Genomic DNA, 24,746 nt, shown 5'->3' with positions numbered 1-24,746 from the left:
CAATTGGGTCCAAAAACACATTTTATTGATTTCCCAACTGATTAATGACAATGGTCACTTACTTACATAATCAGAATTCTTAAGGAAGTTTATTATTCCAATAATTGCAAGAGAATATAGCATAGTGTTTGACGCTATACCCACGGGTTATAAAAGACTGCTGCAGAGTAGTAATGTGTCAAATAACCAGTCAACTTTTAGAACAGATGTCTTATTAAATGGAATTGACATAAAGGATAAAAAGTGCAATAATAGATATTTTAGACATTTGACACAGTTGCTCGATGCAAACATTATTGGGATAACCACTTTGGGAATATCAATTGGAATTTGATTTGGATCTATTACAATAAATATGTTGTTAGTAATAAAGTTAAGGAAGTATTTTTCAAAATTGTCCATTGCATCAATCTACCCAACAAATCAAATTTTAAAGCAATATAAACCTGAACTTTCTGAATCCTGCACATTTGACGATTGCACATTTGTTTTGTGAATGTTTTTATGTCAGATTGTTCTGGATTGATGTGGAGGATGTATTTTTTATGTGGTTCTAAGATAAAATTACAAAGTAGTGACATTATTTTTTTCTATAAGATTTAATAAATGCCAATTTTCATTTTAAATCTTTTAAATTTGGGAAATTTTATATTCATAAATGTAAATGGTCTAAAAAGCAAACCGAATATTCACCAAAAAATGAAATTATATTTTGAAACTTTAAAAAGGACCGGACATCGGACTCTGAACATCTATAATGCCTTTCAACCTCTTTGATGTAAACTCCATGCTCCCCCTTTTCCATGTTTGTATGTATGTATGCAGTTAATGTTCTCAATGTTTGTAGGCTATGTTTTCTTTATTGGAATAATAAAGTTTTTTGAAAGCAAAAAAAAAAGGTTTACGTGCCATGGATGAGCTTTGCTAAACCTCTGTCATGATTGACAGGCCGCGAACCACCAATGAACATCATTCTGTGTTGCAGAAGACTTAAAACTAGCGATTGAGACTAAAAACTCTTCATGAAAATGTTCACTGAGGTAATAAATCAAGTGAGAAGTGGGTCACTGTCTCATAGACTTCTACAGAAACCGACCTCCTTTTGCAACCGCACGTGTCTCCCCCTGCTGGAATTCAGATAGGATGCAGGTTTAAGGCACTTCCGCATTTGCAGCACTTTGCCGAACCGGATGCGCTGTCCACTAATAATATACAGTCTATGATATCTTCATACAACATTCTCAAAAAGCACTAACACGGCCGGGAGCGAAAAAATGTTTTGCAGGATGGTAGGGGAAGACTCATGAATATTCGTTAGGGAACTCATCCCTGAATGGCTAGTACTCGTTGCCTGCTCTGGTTGGGTTGGTTAGGTTTAGGCAAGAGGAGTGGGATTGGTTATGGTTAGGGTAAGAATGTCAGGGCGAGCCAATCAGGGATGAGTCTTCCACTACCACCTTACAAAAAAAAGTGCAGCCGGGGAGGTCAAGTGTAGCTTTAGGTGAGGATACTAGACGCCTACCGGAGCTGCAGCCATGCAGTGCTTGATTGTGGTTATGGCCATGCCCAGTCAAACCCACCAATAGAAACTCTAATCTGAGCTACAGTATTTTTGGCTCAAAACTTTTTGACATGCAAGCTAACTTTTTTCACTTTTTTCATTCACAGCCAAACATTTTTTGATTCAAAGATTGGTTATAAAGAAACAAAAATAACTCCATAGGGATAGGGTCTGCACAAATCATCTGGGAAGGGTTTGTTATTTATTTGTGCTTTAGAACGTAATCACTGCGAAACAATCATAAAAGCTTTATCTCTCCCTACTGTACAATGACAGATTCAAGTAGCTACAAAACATAGGCCTGTTAGTTCTGCTGATATAAAGACGGACAGGTCTGGACTGGAGTATGTTTATTTATTTTTTTTAACTCTTTATTGTACAGTAGTGATACAAACAATCATCACAACACAATGTGTTTCTACATTTGTCAAAAGAAAGTGTTGACAGCTTTGAGGTCGAGACAATATAAACAACAAAACATTGTGATGTTAGCTGTTCACTGAATATGACGTAATGCCCCACCCATCTCTAGCACTTCAGGTAATTGTTTGATTGGTCCTGGGTGGACGCAGGTGATCTGAATTGTCACAACCAGGGATCTATATAACGATGTAGACTGGCTTGGTTTGAATTTCCAAAAGGAGCGTTGAACCCCGATCAGACATCTCAGCCCAACCGTGGTAGGTGGTCTGAAAGAGGTAAGACTAACACTGAGCTGAAATTGAAACATGGCGCTGCTGTCTTTCAGTTAATTTAAGGCATTCACTTTTGGGGACTTTTTTTTTTTGTGGCGGGGCGGATAGGCCTATCGGAAACTCTGGTTCAGCTGTAGCTTTCTAAGCAGATGGAATAGAATATTTTTAGGCTAATAACAATACTTTTGTGCTTGAAAGCACAAAATTATTATTAGCCTAAAAATATTCTCTTGCTGTTTATCTTACTTAAATTTTATAAGACCAATCATTTTTGAGAGAAACTAAATCAAGTGACCGCAAAACCCTTTTATATGCTACTTCAAACCGCACTCGGAACAACCAAAGACAACCAGAAACAACCAAACGGGAACGTTGCGTGGAGGTAGGATAGCCTCCTATATGGATAGCCTACCGTAGTGCAACCACAGGAGAACGTTCCAGTTGGTTGGTTCCCCTAACGTTTAAGGAACGTTGGATCGAACTAACCTCTAGGAACCAGAAACTTACGTTCCCTAAACGTTCTGTGTTAGTGGGGGAATGACGACTGGAGAAATCAGAGTCCCACTCAATGGATGGACTCAAATTGTGGGGGTCAAAATCCACCCCGAATTGTCCCATGTAAATTTGTATTTAATTCTTATGACGCCACATGGATTGCGCGATGTGGTTGTATAGGTTTCAGTAGCCGACATTAAATTACGTCCACCTTCCATTTACAGCGGATGTTTTATTCCTTTCAGTCAGTGTTTGTGTTGGCCTACTATCTTCTTTTCCCTTCGTGTACTTGTTTAAAGCGTCCTTGGGTTTGTTTCCATGAAATGCGCTTTATTAATTTAAGTTATTACGTTGGTTGCTACAACCGTCTCGTATTTGGCTTACTATTGCTCGTGATGCAGTGACCGTGATACCCGGTTTAGTTTACGACAGGCTACATCCAAAGTAGGCTAAATGACCGTGTGCAACGGTACATCTGGAACATTCTCATTGTAAATGAATGATTTCCTGTTTGAGCGAAACCTTCATCGCAACGATGGCCTCCCCACGGGGAACTCTAATTCTTGCACAAGGTCAAGTTTTTTTTTTTTTTTTTTTTTTTTTTTTTTTTTTTTATAAACCGACTTAGTAAAAAACTTTCATAGTTACATTATTGTAGTTGGAATGACAAGATTTCTGGACTTTAAACATTGCCTAATTAAACTGTAAATTGCAGTTAGCCTTGCACACCACAACAGTAAGTCTATAAATGATTGAATGGGCTACCTTAAAATCAAACAGAGGAGATGTGGGGGTAGGTTTGTGGGGGTGGGTTTCTCTATCAGAGACTATTAAACAGATGCTGACTCAGGATCATCTCATTCAGTCATGGGTCGTCCTGGGATTCAGATGTGGACATGGAAACTGTGTGTCTTCTTGAGCTGGATGTGCGTGGGCCAAGCGGTGGCAGGACCGTAAGTTACCTCTACAGTTAAAAAATAATAGCCTGTGGTTGAATGAATTGATCATGGGTAAGGATTTTATGCTGCATAATCTTCTGGGTTGGGGTTATTTCCATGTCAGATCCAGTGAGATATGTACTGTATGTGTGTCTGTGGCTGTAGGCAGTACATGGTAGCCATTCCTGCAATTCTTGAATCTGGAGCCGAGACCAAATTCTGTACGAGTCTCCTGCAGCCCAGCGAGACTCTGGAAATGAGCGTCACTCTGATGTCCCAAAAGGCGAATACAATCCTTCTGAAGAAGACGTCCAGTAAAACCTTTCATACCTGCACTAAATTTAAGGTCGGCAGCTTTCCTGATTTGATTGATTTGCTCATTTATGCAAAATGTGTTGGAAAATTGAGTTGGAAAACATTGATGGGATTTCATAACACAAACAGATTTGTGAAGGATGGATGGATATAAAGAAACTGCTGTTTTTTAACAATTCAAGTTACAACAGATAAAGTTAAATATTTAGAAGTATTTTAACGGGATGTAATGGCTCTCAGTGTCTATAAAATCTTTTCTGTCACAGGTTCCTGTAGTGCAGAATGAAGTGGTGCAGAACTTCGTGGTGGAGGTACGAGGCCACACATTCTACTCTAAAGAAGTCCGAAAAGTTAAGATCCAAGTCTATCAACCAATGACATTCATCCAAACCGATAAACCAATCTACCTCCCAGGACAAACGGGTAATTTTGAGCTGATGGGTTTTTACTTGATTTGTTTTTTGTTTTATTCGATTTGGTTACTTATGTAGATGACATGACTTTGTGTATAGTATTGTTGAGGTGAGATTTCTTCCTCAAGCCTCTAGTTTGTATTTATTTAATTTTTTTTTTTCCCTCACGCTTAACAACTTGCTTCTGTTATGTTGTCCTGTTTATGCTGCTTTGTGTTGTGAAAATGAATCAAAGAGCTTTGTAGTAGACAATATGGTACCATGTAGAGACAAGTTTCATCTTTACAAATTGCAGTGCATGCAGCACTGCGTAGAAAATGTATTACCACAATATCAGGATGGATGGATAGATGCATTCCCAGAAACATGTTGGCATAGAACTGTACATTGTATATGTTAGTACAAATTAAATTAATCCTTTTCCCCTGCTGCAGTTGAGAGCACAGAAGTCCTTCCTTCCCCCCATTCTGGATAGCATGTTAGTAATGTCCCACATTGACCAGATTATTTAAAACAAGGTATCTTATCTCAAAATTAGTGCTATTCCTTAACGACAGTTTTGGTGCAAAACTATCCACCACTTTATTGAAATCCAAGGCTGTGTCCAGATTCCTAAATGTTAATACTAATTATGCACACTGAGCTGAAAGTCAAGTTTCCTTCTTGGGATATTGGGACATTTTTCCACTGATTACTTACAATTTGTGCAGTTCTATGGCAGACAACAGGGAAGACTAATAGTAAACTATCAAACCTTTTCAAATTTGTAATTTTCTGTTAACAGAAGACCAGTCACTGGCCTGTTAGGATGTTTATCACTGCTGTAGAAGAGCTGTAAAGGCTTCATGTAATCTCTCTGTCTCTCAGTGCAATTCAGAGTCATCACACTGGATACCAAGTTAAGACCTGTCAATCAGCTGGTGAGTGTTTGAACGGTGTTTCCTTTCTTTAGGTCTCATTCATAAACCGTATCAGTGATACGGTTTGATAATGGTGCAGGTTTTAGTTTTGATTGAACCAGAACGTGAGCTCCTGGTGAAGCTCTGGGTCAGTAGTACAACCACAGCCCCTCTAGGTAAACCTACCAAGCTGCTTTGAAGGTTGCTGACCCAGTGATGGATCCATTCCAACATGTGTTTCTTATTTTGCAACATTGTGTCCCACATTATCCTATTTAATTGGAAATTAAAGATTACAATGAAACTGTATTTCTTTTCTCCAGAAACTATAAAGCAGAAATGTAAGAGCTCAAGTCTGACTCGTTAAGACACTGTGATGAGAGGAATACAAAGCAGCTTGTCCTAACAAATCTTTCCTCCTTTACAGTACGATGTAATCAAAATTGAGGTAAGAGGAACAGCCACACTTTAACATACTGGGTATATCAAACTGAAAGTTGCAGAATAAGTTTTCTAATACAAATACCTTAAAGCAAAATGCTCCAGTTGACTTATTAGGCTATTCAAAGTTCAGCATGTTTTACTACTTGTATAATTTTACACCAAACCATGGCCCAGTTTTATCTGCCATCTTGTGGAAGGACAAGAAGGAACATGCTCTTCCTGTCTTCACAAGTTTGCTATTGTCGCATGTTCTTCCCATTTACTTCACTTAACAGGATTCTAACAGCAACAGGATTGGACAGTGGCTGAATGAAACCTCAAATAGTAAGATATTGCAGCTTTTACCCCTTGAACTCTGAGGCCCGTGAAGGAGCCTATCAAGTTATTGTGTCGATTGGGTCAGATCAAATACAAAACGTATTTGAGGTGAAAAATTACGGTGAGTTACGGTTTTCTCTTTTTTTTTTAAGCCATAAATTTGAATCCATGTTTAATGAAGCAAAATGCTAATCCTGTTGTGTCCCCAGTTTTGCCTAAATTTTACCTGCAAATAAAAGCATTTGATGAAGTAAGTATTAATCGGGAAGAAATCAAAGCTGAAGTCTGTGCAACGTAAGTAAAAGCTATTTCACTCATTACTCTGAATCTAAAATGGGTCCAGTATAGGGAATGGTTTTTCTATTTTTTCTTTTTCTCCCATCTATTTAGGTATACATATGGACAACCTGTGCCGGGCAGTGTTGACTTTAAGGTGTGCCGACCTTTAAATGCCTATGTTGGTGTACCTCTTGTATACACCCCTTGCTACGAAAAAACAAAGCAGGTACAGTAGCTATGGTGACAGTTTCATGACGCAAGGTGCATAGACCTTAAAACTACATATTGTCATCGGTCTTATCATTCTAATGTACAAATTGAGGAATTTTTTTTTTTTTAGAAGGGGTGATAGAATGCAAACTTTTTAATACCTTGTCATAGTTTAATGACAGTTTGGTGGGTAAATGGGACATACATTGAACCTCAAAATCCCATTGACACCTCTTTCCTCTGCAAATCTCAATTTGAAACTGCCTCTGAAAACGGCTCACTGTTCTCCCTCCCCTCTTCCTGCTGAATGGCCGGTGAGAGTGCGGTCAGTGAGCTTGTTACACCCACAATCTCTTACCACAGGTTCCAGTTAATCTTATAATGGATATGTGAGAGTTATTTAAACAAACTGAGAAATACTCCTTGTCCGCAAGTCTCACTGATGGAACTCGATCAATGAGAGCTAGCTAGCCTTGTCCTAGACCTCTGAAATTCACAAAAATGCATTTAATTGAAATCTGACCCAATTGTTGGCTTTATAAGACCTTGGGGTAGCTGTAATAAGTGGTGTGATGAAATTCAAACGGTTAATGTACTCTTACGCTGGCCAGCTCCGTGGATCCCCAGTAGTCTAGTAGCCCAGAAACTATACTTCTATCACCCCTTTAAGAAGTAATAAGAGCATGACTTGTGGAAAGTTGGAAATGTCCTTCACTTTTTAATTTTTCTTATTGTGCTTTCTAGATGGACAAGAAGGGCTGTGCCACTTTCATCTTCCCAATGTCAACTTTCACAAAACTTGCACAGCAGGCGCTTCAAGATGTACTGCAACTCAGTGCAAATATGAAAGAGGAGGGGACAGGCAAGTCATAAAATATAGTGTACTTGTATTTTAAAGAATTAGGCCTACAATAACAAAATTGCTATGCCATATATTGAAACAATATGGCATCCACATTGTTGTAACATGAAGTCTTCTTGTACAGGTATTTCAATCTCACAGGAGAAGACTACGGTGATTTCATATGTTGTTGGAAAGCTGTCTTTCACTGACACTCCCAAGATTTATAACAAAGGATCAAATGTGGAAGGAAAAGTAAGTGCATTTGGTCTTCTCTTCTTCAATGTGATTCTATACACAGTGCAACTGAAGCAGTGTGCATTCTCGGTGATACAACGTTGTACTTCCAACAGGTTAAAGCAGTTAATTACAATAATGCACCCATTCCTGACATGCCGGTGTTCCTGTTTGAGGGAGAAAGGTGGTCTTCGCGTTGGTTACAGAATCTCAGAACAGACAGTGATGGTGTCGCCACTTTCTCATTAAGCACAGCTGACTTTAAAGGGGACATCCACTTACAAGTAAGAAGTAGAAACTACAATCTGTAACCCAACATTTATCATGAAGTTGATAACGCATTCCAAATCTGACACCTCAAATGGTTTCTCAATATGCTGCAACTGACAGAGGTGCCATATAGGAACCATCGGTCTATACCCCAAAAACAATACAATTTTTACGTCTGTAAAAACAGACGCATTCTTGTGCTTAATCTGCCATGATCTCATTTTAGTTTTTACTTAATACATTATTTATTTTTTTTTGTTCCCTCTGCTCTCTAGGTTAGCAACACACAGACACTGGGCTACCCTCCTTACAGAACACCATACTACGAGGCTAAAGATCACACAGTGTCTTTGGCCACGCTTTCTTCTCCTGATTCTAAAACGGTCAGCTTCCTGGATGTAAAGAAGAAGGATGAACCTCTTTCCTGTGACAAAGAAGAAGAAATCTTCATCCAATACAGCATAGTTGGAGAGGCCCAGGGCTTTGTGGATGTGATGTATCTGGTGAGTGGTTGAACTATTCTGTCACAATTTCCAGAGACATGGGAAGATGTTTTTCCAACATTACATCATTACCCAGGAGATTTTGTGCTACATGTCAACATGTAAGCATTGAGAAAGTTTGACACCTAACATTAGGGTAAACCTTGTTTACCGTTGCAAGCACTGTACTGGAAAAACTGTAAAACAAATCTGCAAGAAATTCCAGATTGGAGTTTCCACTACCTTTATCCAAATAATAAAAGTTAAATATCCAGTCTGGTGAGATTAAGCCACTGGAGAATCACTGACTGTTTAGGGTAAAGGATCAAAATCAATGCGCCAAATTTAAATTGTATACTTTCTAGCCAAAACCCAGCAGCAACATGACTTGTGGTTTAGATTTCTAAAATTGCAGAGTTCTGCTTGTAATACATTTTATGGAGTCTCTTATTAAATATCCTGCTCTGGATATATTGTTACCTTTTTGAAATAACTTAAACTTTTTTTTCCCCCCTCCTCCCCCCACTGAACTAAACATAACTTTGACATGAACCATATAAACATATTCCACTATGTACTTAATCACATGACAGAACCTCACAGAAGAAAAGGCATGTTGCATTACTCATTCTTTGTCCCTTTCTTTCAAATTGTCTAGGTCTTATCAAGAGGAGCCATTGTTATACAAGGAGTTGAACGGGCCAAAGTCAAACGTAAATTGGGTGAGCAAGTGACCTGTCTTAAAATGGTCCTCTTTGAATTAGCATGGCCAAGCTATCTATGGAGTCATGTGATTGTTCATGTTGTTTCAGTGAATGAGGGCAAGGTGTCCTTTAAGCTGACAGTGTCTCCAGACATGGCACCAAACGTCCAGGTTGTGGCTTACGCAATCCTCCCCAGTGAGACTGTGATCGCCAACAGCGCGGACTTCTCTACGGAGCAATGCTTCAGTAACAAGGTCAGCCTGAGAAGAACTGAGACATGTGGTGAAGGCTGTTGTCAGATTTAAGGTGCAGAAGTACTGTGCGTGTGGTTACAAAACCTCAATATAGCATGTAGCCTTTTCTTGAAAGAGCCTGTTCTATGTACGACATTTTTTTATGTATGACATTTCTTTCAGCAGCAGGGGGTGTGAGAGGGTCTGATTTTGGCAATGTTGCGGAGGTGAAAGGTTTTAATGACTTGACGGATGTGAGGCTCAATTGAGAGTGGAATCAAAGATGACTCAAAGGTTGCGGGCCTGGGGAGACGATGGTTCCGTCGATGGGGATTTTTCATAATTCCCCAGAACCTCGGTGATTCAGGGGAGCCGTGATTGGCCTGCTTATAATGCCTTGCCATAGCATATTTTAAATTCTGGGTACAAATGGCTCTGATATTCAAATACCCTTAGTTTGGGTTGACTTTTTGTTTGGCCTATACAAGCCAATCTACAGGGACTCTTACATGTGTCCTGTTGCAATTAATAAATGAAGAGATGGAGTATTTCTTGCCAGTGTGGGGATGTGAAATTCCTTTTCATTGGTAGTTAGAGCATTGCGACGGTTACATTTTATAGAAACATGTCAGATGAGGCGAGTGATTGCAGTCGGCCCTTAACTGGGTGTTCCTACTAAGGGGTTTTTGCGATAGATGGTGGATTGTAGAATTTTTTTTTTTTTTTTTTTTTTTGGAAATGGTGAGAAAATCAATGGACTGATTATTGCATTCATATTATAAAGGACAAATAATCTGTGGAAGAATTTACAGAAGTCAAAGTACAATAAAACCTGGCGTGACACAATTTCCCTGCTAGGCACTTCCAACCACCAATGTAAGGATGTCAGCTCTGAGAAAAGGTCAGGATTCCATCAAAAAGCTCTTCTGAGGTGGTGACCTCTAGTTCACCCAGTGGAGTATGTGACCCATGTAGGCAGAGTCCTTGGTAGCGGAGCAGGTTAAGTCTGACCTGTGGCCCTTTGCTGCATGTTGTCCCCTCTGCCAAATTTTCTATCTATTTTTTTTTTTTTTTTTTTTTTTTTAAATAAAAACACACTTAACAGGCCTTCTGCTTAAACTTCAATCTGGGAGGGGAAAATAACGCACTATTGTATCAGGTTGCAAACCTCACAGGTTCTCATCTACCACTAAAGTCCAGATGGTGCAATGTGTCTTTTCCAATTGTGTCAGGTGTCTCTGAAGTTTTCCCCGTCCTCGGCCGTCCCAGGAGAGGAGACAATCATGCAGGTTACCGCCCGGCCAGAATCTCTGTGTGGTGTGAGCGCTGTTGACCAGAGCGTCCTCATCATGGAGCCAGGGAAGACTCTGGATGCAGACAAGGTAACTACTGCAATCAACCAACTATATGCATACATCATGTTACCCTATGCATTTTTACTAATAAATTGAATTTGTATAGCGCTTTTCATAGACTCAGTCGCTTTACAGGGCAGGGTAGACTATAAAAACAAGATTCAGATGAAAAGGGAGGGGGGGCTACGGATAGGCAGAGGTGAAGAGATGGGTCTAGAGGTGGGACTGGGAGATGGTGAGGGACTCAGAGGTGCGGATCTCTTGGGGAGGGAGTTCCAGAGGCTGGGAGCTGCTTTGGAGAAGACTCTGTCCCCAAAACTGCAGAGTTTGGACTTTTGGATGGAGAGGAGACCGGCTGAGGTGGATCTGAGGGACTGAGAGGGTTGGTACAGGGGAGGTCAGTGAGGTATGAGGGGGCCAGATGGTGGAGGGCTTTGTAGGTGAGGACCAGGATTTTGTAGGTGATCTGGTGAGAGATAGGAAGCCAGTGGAGTTGTTTTAGGACTAGAGTGATGTGTTGCCAGGATTTGGAGTGGGTAATGAGGCAGGCGGCTGAGTTCTGGACCAGTTGGAGTCTGTTGTTGTTGGAGCTGATGCCAAGGAGAAGTGGCAGTAGTCTAGTTGGGAGGAGATGAAGGAGTTAATGAGTCTATCAGCAGCAGGGGGTGTGAGAGAGGGTCTGATTTTGGCAATGTTGCGGAGGTGAAAGGTTTTAATGACTTGACGGATGTGAGGCTTAATGGAGAGAGTGGAATCAAAGATAACTCCAAGGTTGCGGGCCTGGGGAGACAATGGTGAGAGTGGGCTTATTGGTTTTTGCTGAGTGTGGATTTGGAGCCGATCAGAAGGAATTCTGTTTCGTCGCTGTTGAGTTTGAGGAAGCTGTGTTGCATCCAGGTTTTAATAGCTGACAGACAGGAGTTAATGTGGGAGAGGATTGTGGGGATTTGGTGCAGAGGTAGATCTGGGTGTCATCAGCATAGCAGTGGAAGTCCAGGTTGAAGGGGCAGAGTATCTGACCAAGAGGGAGGATGTAGATGATGAAGAGGAGGGGGCCAAGTACGGAGCCTTGGAACACCTTGAGTGGATGTGGCAGAGGTATGGTTATGGAGAGAGATGAAGTGGGATCTGTTGGATAGGTAAGAGTGGAGCCAGCTGAGTGCAGTACCTTCAATACCGAGGTCTTGGATTCTGGTGAGCAGGATGTTATGGCTCACGGTTTCAAAGGCTGCACTGAGGATGTTGAGGGAACCGGTGTCAGCAGAGGTGAGGAGGTCGTTGAGGACTTTGAGGAGAGTGGTTTGTGCTGTGGAGGGGGTGAAAACCAGATTTGGAGAGGTTCAAATTGGTTATTGGCATGAAGATGGGTTTGTAGTTGTGAGGAGGGTTCCAGGGTTTTAGGGGAGGTTGGATATTGGGCAGTAGTTGTTGAGAGAGGAGGGATGCAGACCAGGTTTTTTAAGGATTGTGGAGACTGCAGCAGTTTTGAAAGCAGAGGGGACAGTTCCAAGGGACAGTGAGTTGAAGAAGTTAGTGAGGTAGGGCTTTAGGAGTAGGGAGGGGGTCAAGGGAGCAGGTCGTGGGTTTGGAAGAGCTGATGAGTTTGGAGATTTCAGGAGTGACTGGGTCAAACTGGGAGAGGAGGCAGTGTGGAGGAGGGGTTGGGAGGGATGGGGAGAGGAGGGTCCATGGTAGGTGCTGGACTAGATCCTGGGCAGTCAGATACAGGGATAGAGATTTGTAAATGAGATTGGATTTTGTCAGTGAAAAAGTGGAGGAATGAGTTGCAGAGATCCGGAGTAGAGGTAAGGAGGCTGTTGGTCCGAGGCTTACCGTTAACTACTTGTCCCATGATTAATCTTCCTTTTCTCCCTCTACCAGTTGTACATTATCAGTTGTGCAATGCAGCTCAATCCTGATTTTTGTTTTCACCCAGTTGTAAGCGTGTTATGAAAATGCTATAGTATAAGGTTATGATCACATATGTGAGGTGTAGCCCTCTGAGATTCTGCCTTATGGATAAAGGCAATAGTTTACATCTTTTCAAGATATTAGAGTAGGGCTTAGTGTCAAAGAGTTTCCCTAATTGTCAGATCTTCATAGAACATCAAACCTTGTCGGTTTATAACTTTGAACCAAACCTTTCTTTTCAGATATTTCAATTGTTGCCAGTCACAACAATGTCCTCTATTCCATATGACGTTCAAGATAGTGAGCCATGTTGGTCTGTGGGACCAAGAAAATATGGTTTGCCATACCCCAATGGTGATGGGACAGTTGGTGCTTATACAGTTTTCCAGGTACATCCTGCACAAATGAGTATACCAAATTGTTGCACATTTATCAACTTTTCAGTGATGCCTGTTTGTTGTTGGATTATCTAGAACGTAGGGATGAAGATGGCAACAAACATGGATATCAAAGAGCCTTTGTGCCTCTTCCACACAAGAAGAGAATACTACCAGAGTAAGCAAGTGATGCATGCAGAATATTTACCTGTTAAAACAGGTCAGTGTGTCATTGCTTTTGTTTTTACCTAATGGAATATTCTTTTTTTTTTTTTTTTTTTTTTTTTTTCAGGTTTTGGGTTTAAGCCTTTCGGATTGGAAGAAATGGCAGCCCCTGTCCTTGTGGAAGCTCCTAATATGCCATCTCCTGATAAATCCCCAATAGTGACAGTCCGCACTTTCTTCCCAGAGACCTGGATATGGGACCTGGTGGAAGTTGGGTGAGTTTTTGCCACAGGGTTTTGATGGTGATGCGTTTGAGGGAATTTGTGTGTGCACCAGAGTCTCTCTCAGACTTCCTGCTGTCTCCCTCACATGAATGGCATGAAACTAAGGTCAGTCACTGCTCCTAGGCTTTGAGTCTTAGTTTATTTCAGCAGAATGGGTTAGTTTTACAGGTGATTTTTCTCTTAAAATTGTGTAGGGGAATGATCTTTTTTTGGCTAGAGTACACATGAAACCCAGTAGAACTGCATTAATTTTTTTTGAGTTTCTGAGATTTCAAGGATGCAGCATATGAAATTCATTTATAAATTCTTTTTAGGAAACAGTAACTACAATGTGGTGGTGTTACTGCAAATTAAGTCTACAAATTAGAAATCTACTCAAATTATGTGTAGTTTTTGACAAGCAAGTGTTTAAAGTTCTCCGTATGCGTCTGTGTATCTGCTGTTCCAGAGGGTCTGGAACGAAGGAGGTGTCCCTCACTGTCCCGGACACCATCACCACCTGGGAGACGGAGGCTTTCTGTCTGTCCCCTCGGGGTTTCGGCTTGGCTCCACGTAAAAACATCACCGTCTTCCAGCCCTTCTTCCTGGAGCTCAGCCTGCCCTACTCCATCATTCGGGGAGAGCACTTTGAACTGAAGGCCACCACCTTCAACTACCTGACCAGCTGCATCATGGTAATTTTTTATTTTTGTGACCTAAATGCTGTTAGCATGCTGACATTCCTGCTATGCTAACATGCTGATGTTTAGCAGGTGTCAGGTTTACCATTTCCCCCACCTTAGTGTGTTCGCATCTAAAATAAACTAATTGGCACAGAATAAAGTACAGTAGAAGATTGGTCTGCAGGTACTTTGGTTGTAAACGAAAGTACTTGGGCAAAGTTCTTTTTTTATATATACAATTTACCTGAGGCTGGCTTTAGAAGTAAAGTTAAGGGATCACTCAATATCATCTTGTGGTGGAAATGTACAGAATTAGATGGAAATGAATCATATTTTATGCAGTTTCTGGTTTTATGATACTGGTGAGTTTTTGAATCAATACTGCACTGGTTGTTTGTGCAATTAGTGTTTTTTTTTTTTTTTTTTTTGATTTGCATTATCTGGAAGAAAAAAAATAAAGCTCATGAATAACAGGACATAATGTGTGTACACATGTATGAATCCAAACTTTTGGACACACCATACTTACAATTGGTTATAAATTTAACTTGAGTATTTTAATCTCAGATTGCATAACTAAATGAAAATGTTAATTGCATACAAGGTCACCCATGGTCTTGCCCCAGATTACATTAAAGAGCTTTTAACCTCTTAAAGCCCAGTCAAGCCCCTACGATCAGATGATCAAAATATTTAGTCTATTCCACCAACCAGACTGAAAACTGAGGTTGACACGGAGTTTTCAGCTCAGTGAGATTGGAGGACTCACTGCAGCTTTTAAGCACCTCCTTAAAACTTGTATAGGATTGCTTACACTTAACGGTCTTCTCTTCCATTCTCACAACACTAAAGGTTTTCTGAATTGATATGGTGTAAATATTTTAATCTGGAAAATTGTTAACCTGTAATTGATTGCCGTTTAACTTCACCCACCTCTCGCCGGTCCTTTCAACTCACTTACCAAGGTTGTAGGAAGTATCTGGAATAATCGTAATTTTCTTAAATCAATTTTCAAATCGCTTGATAAAAACATCTCCTTTTTTTATTTTGGGGGAAAAAACATTTGCAAGATTCAACGAGGAAAGGTTGAATGCTGCAGCATTGTGCTGCAGTTTGAACAGTTTGGATTATTTCTTTTTTGGGGGGGTTCCCCACTTGAATTAAATCTCCAGTTTTAAAATGTATTCTCTCTTGAACAGGTCACTGTGACTCCAACCCCCTCCTTGGATTACACCCTCACCCCCCTCTCCGGTGACCAGTACACATCCTGTCTGTGTGGCAGTGAGCGCAAGACCCTCAGCTGGACCATGGCCCCCTCAGCCTTAGGTGAGAGTCAAGCTTTTATCCACCAGGCTGCTGAGGTGGAAGAGTTCTTTTTGAGTTCTATGAAATCAGTGAGATCCAAATAAGTGACAAAATGTCATTCTGACTCAAGTTTCACACGGTTTGTTCATTTTAGGAGTTGTAAATGTGTCGGTGAGTGCTGAGGCCGTGACATCCCAAATTTCATGTGACAATGAGATTGTGAGCGTGCCTGAAAGGGGACGAATTGATGTGGTCACACGACCTCTCATAGTAAAGGTTGGGATCTTAAAAACAAGATGATAAAGGGAGAATTTTTATCCATTAACCAAATGGAAGCTCTGTAACTCAGATTATTTCTTTCCCTCTCAGGCTGAGGGAACTGAGATGACAAAGACCTACAACTGGCTGCTCTGCCCAAAAGGTCAGTACGGTTTACACCCGGCCTGGCCCATCTAACGTGAAAAGACAAATCCTGGAAGTAGAGTATATTGCATGTTAAATGTAATAGAGGCATTCACTACTTGCAGATAGCCCTTAGTTTGATTGTGATAATGGCAGATTTGCCAAGTTTGGTTTGGTGCTGAGTGTCTTTCTTTCCCTCAGGGAAAGCTTTGACAGAGGAAATGGACGTAAAACTCCCTAAGAACATGATTGATGGATCTGCCCGTGCTTCAGTATCGGTCCTTGGTAAATTAATAGAAATTCCTTTTTAATTGAGAGTTGCTTTCACTTTCTTCTAGGAAGGGAAAGGCTTTCATCAATAATGAATCTGTTAAATTGATTCACTTTTATTCTAACTGTAAAGTCAAAATACAAAGTACATTTATACCTTCAACATCTTAAATCGGTTTCTCTCTGGATTAACGAAAGGTGGAATAACATAAGAACAGTTTATCTTTCAAGCCCCAGTAGAAAGTAAAGGTCAGGTTGGATACGTGTTCGGTCTCAGTGATTCTTTTTTTTTTTTTTTTTTTTTTTTTTTTTTTTTGGGGGCAGGTGACATTCTGGGCCGGGCTCTGAAGAACCTGGATGGGCTGCTGCAGATGCCGTATGGATGTGGTGAGCAGAACATGGCGCTCCTTGCCCCAGACATCTACATCCTCGAGTACCTGAGAAACACACAGCAGCTGACCCCAGCCATCAGGGAAAAGGCTACCAACTTCCTGACCAGTGGTGAGTCTCAGTTTACTTTGGTAGATAAAAGAACACGTATGCCAAATCTACCGTCTGTTACATTCTGGTGCTGGTTGCACAAAATATAATAAGCAGCGTGCATAATAGCTAGACATTGCTTGTCATTCAAATTAGAGACTACAGATCAGGGTCACCCTGCTGGCCTCTGGGTTATGGTAAACAACACACCCCCCCCCCACCCACCCTAACTTCTAGGCCACCAGGGTGACCTTGTTGCATGTCACTTTCTTTCTCTCTCTTAATTTCCTGTCTTTCTTTGCTGTCAGTAAAGCTATACAATGTACTTTTTTTCTTTACATCTGTACATTCACACTTAGTGATGTTATAAACAAATTTACCCAAAATCTTGAACTTAAATAAATAATAGGATCTGATAAATCCTATCAAATCTGTAAATGCCCTAATTAGTGTTTCTTTTGTTATACAGGCTACCAGAGACAGCTGAACTACAAACATCAGGACGGTGCTTACAGCGCATTTGGAACAGGAACAGGGAACACTTGGTGAGAACATTACTGGTCAATTATCCACAAATTAATGCTATACTGTATTTACATGTTGTGCAACATTTACCATGACATACAGTTTACTTTTTTATACTTACAACAGTAGATGATTATTGTGAGCATTAAACCGATCATAAGTGCTTCCTCTAGTCTTTTTTTCTGTCTAACTTTTGTTGTAATATCCTCAGGCTGACTGCATTTGTGTTGAGATCGTTTGCCAAAGCTCAGTCTTTCATCTACATTGACCCAGCGAACATTGAAGCGTCCGTGACCTGGCTGAAAAGTAAACAACGAAAAAATGGCTGTTTTGAACAGTCAGGAAAGCTCTTCAACAACAGAATGAAGGTAATGAAATTCCCTCTTGACTAGAGTTTGTATAACAATGACTGATGATAACTGAAACTAAAGAAGGTCAGTATGTTAATTTTACTAAATGACACTTTTGCTGTAGCAGTAGTTAAATGGAAATGCACCATCAGGACTTTCAATCATGTCTCAGTAGTAACTAATGCCAGCCTGGGGCCCACTTCACAAAATTTGCAACATAAAAGGAACAATTTGCAATATGAGATAAATCCCTCTTTTTTTTTTTTTTTTTTTTTTTTTCAAAGATTATTTTTTTTATCTTTTCCACCTTTAATTTTACAGGATAGCAAGGGGAGACAGAGGGGGAAGATGAGCAGGAAAGTATCACAAACTCTACCAAATTTGAGCCCCCCTATGTATTGAAAGGATTTCCATCCAAAAGTGATTTGTCTTTGAATTGAGCCGTATACCTACATGGTAAACTGTCTAATCGGTTGTCTTGTGTGAGCTTATGAGCTGAGTTTATGGTTTGAGTTATGGTGGAGGTGGTCAGTTAAATCTATTAGGACTCCATTATACCAACCAGGGAATCCTAATACGAAGCTAAAAGCCACTGAAAGCTGCAGAGTGTTGTAGTGGGATGGGCAGGCAGCACTGGGATGTAATTTGATTCAACAATGTCGCTCTAGGTCACAAGAACGGGATTACGATTAGATCTCCACTGGGTTGTGTCGTTGCTGGAGAAGGTCTGGCTGCACCCATTATCATTCTGCTATAGGCAGGGGTGTCAGACTGGGGAGGGGGGAAGGGGACTGTAGCGTGATTTATGCTTCTGCGTTAAATCTACGCCGGAGCTACGTACATTGAGACATTGATCCCTACGCTGTGGACTGACGTGCACCTTTAGAAAAATGGAACTACACGTCACAGCAATGTCCTGGTTCTCCTTCTCCATAAACAACATGAACTCACGGAGAGGGTTAACTTTTCCTGCTACGAATTTCCAACCGTGGTCAAAAAGCACAGGGGAGGCACTTGTTTCTCTCACCATGACTCTAGAGTCAGTACTAGGGATGCAGCAGTTAACCAATTAAAAAGACCTGCATTAATTAATAATGCAGGCATTGGCTAGAACAGATAGTGGAGATAGCGAAAGGGGAGAAGAATACTGTTTGATAAATGCGGCCAATGATGCATTCTGCATCCAGTGAGTCAGACTACATCACTAATTACTTATACTTCCTCTTTACAGGGTGGTGTGTCTGATGAAGTTACTCTCAGTGCCTACATCACTGCTGCCTTCTTGGAGATGCATTCTTCCATAGATGTGAGTTGGTTATTTGTAATATGAATGTATATGTACGTAAGATGCATTGTAGCATTCATTTGAATTGACATTTTTATGGCATAGCAGTAAAGATAATGTGAACTGTAGTTGTAAACCCTAACACATTTTTTATTTTTTTACTGTTTTTAAAGGACCAGTGTGTCAGATGTAGGGAGTCTATTGGCAGAAATGTTTTCATTAGTGTATAATCACCTGAAACAATTGTTTTTGTTGGATTAGAATGTAGCCTTCATATCTACATTAGGAGTGGGTCCACTTTCAAAGAGCCCGCCATGTTGCACCGCTATGTTTCTACAGTAGCTCAAAATGGACAAACTAAACACTGGCTTTAAAGAGGGCCTTTCATGTTTTACATTGAAGTGAAGGCCACTGTGGGTTCTCCTACACGCTTGGACAGAAGGGGTTAAGCGGAGGCGTATTGTGACAGTTGGTTGCTGCAACCTCACCGCTTGATGCCACTTAAGTAGTAGAAATACCAATTTAGTTTTGAGTTGAATTTAACCCATGTAGCCTAGTCTTACCCGGTTGTTTTAAGTTGTTCCATTCTTTTGCGGTGCCTCCAATGTCTCACTTGAGTAACAAGCCATCTGATTACTAGTCTTTTTTTTTTTTTTTTTTTTTTTTTTTTTAAAACATTTCAGTTTGGTTAGTATTGTATGCCTCATTTGACAATGACATTTTGTGGGTAGTGGTTTTTATTACCTCTATCATTCAGATTAGGAGCACTGCTTAATACTTGATTCCTGGCCGGTTTCTTTTTCCGCTGTGCCCTCACTTTCTGCTGTTTTGTGTTATTGCCTCCATTTACTGAAGTCGTTCCTTTCCCTGAATATAGGAAGTTAACACAGCGGCGAAAGACAATGTATTCTTTGAATCTGTTCTAGGGTCCTGTGAAGCAGAGCTTGTCTTGCCTCAAGGAGTCGATCAGTGACCTCAGCAACACCTACACCACAGCTCTGCTGGCGTACGTCTTCACCCTGGCAGGAGACATGGAGACCCGTGCTCACCTACTGAAGCACCTAGACACTGTTGTATTACAAAAAGGTGAGTCCTCCTCCTCCAGGAAATCATTCTGGCTTCATTACTGTGACAAAGCTTACCCTGTGCCTGTTGGTCTCTTTGTGGATGTCTGTTTTTTTTAGGAGGTTTCCTCCACTGGTCTCAGACAGCAACAGAAACGTCAGCCTCTCTGTCTGTGGAGATCAGCTCCTATGTGCTGCTGGCTAAACTCAGTGCCTCTCCGACTGTTGAAGACCTGGGCTACGCCAGCCGCATCGTTAGATGGCTGACTAGCCAGCAGAACTATTATGGAGGATTCTCCTCCACACAGGTACAGCCCAGACAGGGTTAAGCTGGACTTTGAGTCAAACATACAGTAATATCTTCTGGGACAAATAAGATGAACAAACAAGTTATTTAAAAATGTATTAGCTGTGACCTAAAGCCCATTTGTCTGACAGCCTGAAAACAATGGCATGGCACAAGAAAAACAGCCCTATTTTCATGTTTGACAATGCAATTAATTTTTCTGCTTCAATTAAATGTTTCTTTAAATGTTGTATTTAGCTTATGAAGTAAAGGATAATTGTATCTACTTATAAAAAATACTAAAGCCTTCAGTTTCTTTCAAATTATTTTAAAACTGAAACTCACATTTAGACATGCATAGTTCTCACAGGACCGCGACATTGCCAGATACCTCAACAGTTTAGTGTCAATTAAACCATACGGAGAACAAGGACATTGGTTTAGCCCATTAATTGCAAATAAAATGTGCATACCATTTTTTTAAATGGTAATTTTCTTTTTCTGTATGAAAATCAACAATTGGAGAGACCTTAAATTGATAAAAGTGAACTCCTACATATGAAAGCTGCTACATGTGTAAACAAAAGAACATTTACATTTGTATAAATTTAAGCACATAAGTATTAGGTATTTTCTTTTGTGTGTGTTGTAGGACACCGTGGTGGCTCTTCAGGCTCTGGCTCTCTACTCCACTCTGGTGTTCAGTCCAGAGGGTTCAAGCACAGTGACGGTCCAGTCTCCCAGTGGCCAGCTGGTGTTTGATGTGAATCAGAACAACAAGCTGCTCTACCAGGAGAAGCAGCTGCAGGACATGACAGGAAAGTACAGCCTGGAGGTGAAGGGCACTGCGTGTGCTGCAATACAGGTCAGTGGTTTGATGTACATAAACCACCAATCCTGAGGTTTCATAATGTACATTTGAACCAATTTGAGCAAAGAAAATTCTTGAGATTCTTGTTCACTTTTTATGAATATTGTTTAGATTTCTCTCGTCTATAACATCCCGACTCCTGCTGATGTTACCACTCTCAGTGTTGAGGTCAAACCAGAGGCAGACTGCGCCAGCAAAATACCCAAACTCAGTCTGAACCTAAGATCCCTGTAAGTACTCAACGAGCAGATCCACGACATTGATGAATATTGAAGTTTTTGGCAAACTATTGTCTGCATGTACCGGCTTGAACTATAACTGTTGGATGGACAGGGGAGGAATGTTTACAACTTGGTAGCTAAAACTCAGCTCAAACAAATGGTAAATGGAGCCTTCCAAAGCACCAGATTGACATCATATTTTTATGGTACTTTTATTACAGATATAGTGGAAAGGAGTCGAGCACAAACATGGTTATCCTGGATATCAAAATGCTCTCTGGATTTGTCCCAGACCCAGAGTCTCTGAACATGGTGAGTGATCACCGTAACTTTAAACTGAGTATTTGTGTCAGTTGTTGTCGTCATGATAACGGCTGATTAATGTCTCCTCACAGCTCAAAGGTGCCCTGCTGGTGGATCGTGTTGAACAAAAGGAGGATCATGTTCTGGTGTACATACGGGAGGTGAGAGGGATTTAAAGTGACAAACAAGAGATGATTCTCTCCAGATTTGTTACTGATCGTGTCGTCTGTTTTTCTTCCAACAGTTACCGAAGGACATAGGCATCAACCACAGCCTGAAGCTCATACAGGAGCACCAAGTGCAGAACCTGAAGCCAGCCGTGGTCAAGATCTACGACTACTACCAGCCAAGTAAATCAGTCCTCTCTAAACCTCATTCACAGAAGTCACAGCACACACTGCTCCGTGGTGGCTGTACAACAACCTGAACAGTTATCAGAATAGTCATTTTATAGTAGTATGTTAATATGATAGGCTATTGAACATATGATGCAAGTCTGACTCATTTTCTACTTTTTTCCCCTTAAGGTGACCAGTCTGATACAGAATACATCCACCCTTGTGTTGCAGGTAACCAACTATAATAAAGAAGCACAATGACGTATGTAAATGTAAATTGGAATTGTCAATTGTAAGAGTGCCAATTTTGTAACCTAAAACCAAATGAAGCATACAGCTAGTGTAGACTGTAAAGCCCAGCTCACACCAAAGATTTGCAACGAGGAAAAAACATTTTAGAACGTTACAGCAGTCTGATGGTGTCGCCTGCGACTCAGCTTGTCAAGTCACCGTTGGCTGGTTTTAGAACGTAAGGCACGTCACCTGTTTGAACAGCCAATTAGCTCGTAGCGAAGTCAGCTGGTCAAGTCAGTTACAAACTGTCAGCTGGTCAAAAATGGCAGCGTCAGGAGGATACTTTTAATTTTCCTCAACCGTTACAGCTGCCCTGTTTTCCCTTATCAAGAGAATAGTGTTACTAAGAAAACATACACTGTATATCTATGGGATGTAGCTCACCGGTTTCCAAGAAGCGCAGTGTTATCATCAGCCGTTCCCCTGGTGACATGCTGTCTCGATAGTTAATGTTTGGCTGATTAGAGGTGACCCCAACTCCCCTAAACGCTGGAACTGCTGACTAGACGGGAGGAATTGACAAAAGAGGGGAGATCTTTTGTCTGTTTTATGTGGAATGACCTCTAGCTCAGCCGGTAGAGCGTGCGCCCCATGTAGGCTGAGTCCTTGACAGCAGCTGGCATTCGAATCCAACCTGTGGCCTATTTGCTGCATGTCATCACTTCCAACTTCCCCCATTTAATGCCATTTTCCAGATGCTCTATCAAATAATAAACTAAAAATGATAATGGACTGCTCCAAATTCTTTTTATTTATATTTTTTGCTAATTCATTACTACTGGAAATTAACTATCCTCATTCATATGGTACAAATTGTATCCAGCTACAAAAACGCTGGAAGTAGGTCTACAGAGTCGTTGCTATGAAGAGGATACACTGTCTCGTATAGTAGCATTGGTGTAAACTGTCAGGTGTCAAATATGTGGTATGAACAGGCTTAAGTCTTCGCAATGAATTTTATTTTTTTATTTCTTTTGCAGCTTGAAGAGCGTGTGGTCAGTTCTCCAGTCGTCCAGAAGATACATATTATGTACTAACAGCATGTCTGTTTGTATTTCCTTGTTAGTATTCTGCTAAAACCCCTTACAGCTGTGTAACTACTGTCTGAAGTGAAATACATGCATGATGGACAATTAAATAATGCAACGTTAATGTCCTGCTTGAAACTGTTTTTTTGTTGAACTTTTTCCACAGTTTAATCTTTGTGCTGTGTATTTATATATGTATGTGTTTTATCCAAAGACCAGAAGTTGTGCAGCTCAGCTTAGTGTGGAAATGCGGTCATAAAAGCAAAAAGTGTTCTTTAGATAACATCTAAACTCTCTCAAACGCTTGGATAATCTACAAATCCTAAAGCAGTTGGAAATCAAAGTTTAGCAAATGTATTTATATTTTATATTCCCTATTCACACAAGGAGATGCAGGCAGCATACTGCAATATTCCCTCTACTTTTAGCTCAGTTCTGACTAAAATTAGACTTAAAGCTATCCAGGTGACCAGAATTACAACTTCAATGGAATGATTTTGATTTGTTTGCTGGATAAGTTTATGTTACTGTATATCACGGGTCTGGTCCAAGAAATCGGTTGTTTGGATTAATTGGCTTCCTCAAAACTGGAACATGGACCGGTCCAAACTAAGCATAAAACCAGGGGAACCTGGGATCAGCAGGTCACGGAATGTGGGGGAAAAAAAGGAAAATTATAAAAAGTTAAAGTCAAAATAAAGTGGTTTTGCAGCTGACAAAACAAGGACAAATGTGTTTCATTTTAATATTGTTTTATATTGCCAACACTAACGTTTTGCAATAAGCCAAGTAATTAGACCTTACATTTTAACAACAATACATACGATTATCAATACCAGCTGCAGTATTATTCAGGAAACCGCTGGCATGTAAGAGTTCAATAAGGGGTGCTATTTATTACATCGTGTTAGTGCACATAGCAGAGCTTGCACTTCGTGTGATGGACATTATTAATGTACTTATTGATGTCTAAAAAATCCCCATGTTTGAGAATGAAGAGGGCAACCAGTGCTGTGATGGCACTTACCTCCAGTATCTCTAAAGATGTCTACACACCAACCAGACGGCTGACCGTCGACAGAAAAGCCAGTCGAAATTATCAGTCTCCCCGTGTTGGTCCAAAAAGTGCCACAGAACACACCAAAAAGACGAGAAGAGACGTAATACATTTCTATAAGCAGGCGGCGCTAATCTGTATTGTTGCCCAGGAAATGAAAACCGGCAGCTGATTGGACGAATGCGTCACATGGGTTTGTTTTCTCTGGAAATTCAAAGCCAGACTGTCATGGCGGCCGTTCATAATAAGATCTCATTTTTTTACTAAAATAGTTCACCGAAACATTCATTTCAGCTCAACAAAGGTCAGTTTAAAAGATTTTTGTCAGATTTTGAGAGCCTCTCTAGTCACCTCATTCTGCTCCCCATTTCCGGGTGAGTCCCAACTGCCCTGCCGGTGACTAAATATGTCATAGCCGGGACACACTTAGCCGATTATCGGCCGTTAGACAGTCTGGCGAGGTCAGTGACGCAAATCTGTTCGGTGTGTCCCATGCCGTCGTCAGTCTGAGGGGCTGTCGGTGTTCATTTTGGCCGACCTGACATGGAGACAATAGTATTTTACGTGCAGATAACAAAA

At 40.7% G+C, this 24,746-nt stretch overlaps 1 protein-coding gene across 1 annotated transcript; it reads left to right on the top strand.

Moving 5' to 3' along the window:
* Positions 1–2,151: 2,151 nt before the first annotated feature.
* Positions 2,152–23,234, top strand: LOC114551659 (alpha-2-macroglobulin-like). The gene is given in 38 exon segments (XM_028572653.1): positions 2,152–2,259; positions 3,617–3,704; positions 3,855–4,035; positions 4,271–4,427; positions 5,285–5,337; positions 5,744–5,764; positions 6,036–6,097; positions 6,099–6,199; positions 6,288–6,372; positions 6,469–6,583; positions 7,312–7,429; positions 7,554–7,663; positions 7,762–7,929; positions 8,191–8,418; positions 9,056–9,119; positions 9,210–9,355; positions 10,567–10,716; positions 12,843–12,989; positions 13,074–13,155; positions 13,270–13,417; positions 13,875–14,100; positions 15,288–15,414; positions 15,548–15,669; positions 15,763–15,814; positions 15,997–16,080; positions 16,390–16,566; positions 17,015–17,090; positions 17,282–17,438; positions 18,652–18,726; positions 19,632–19,791; positions 19,890–20,077; positions 20,708–20,920; positions 21,038–21,156; positions 21,369–21,459; positions 21,543–21,611; positions 21,695–21,800; positions 21,978–22,019; positions 23,063–23,234. Coding segments are annotated over 37 exon segments (4,311 nt in total). The 5' UTR covers positions 2,152–2,259; positions 3,617–3,618; the 3' UTR covers positions 23,068–23,234.
* The last annotated feature ends 1,512 nt before the right edge of the window (positions 23,235–24,746 follow it).

This window comes from Perca flavescens, chromosome 3 (genome assembly GCF_004354835.1).
Source record: "Perca flavescens isolate YP-PL-M2 chromosome 3, PFLA_1.0, whole genome shotgun sequence".
Taxonomy (NCBI): Eukaryota; Metazoa; Chordata; class Actinopteri; order Perciformes; family Percidae; genus Perca; species Perca flavescens.
The sequence above is the reverse complement of the archived record's forward strand: the minus strand, read 5'-3'. Positions and strand labels throughout refer to the sequence as shown.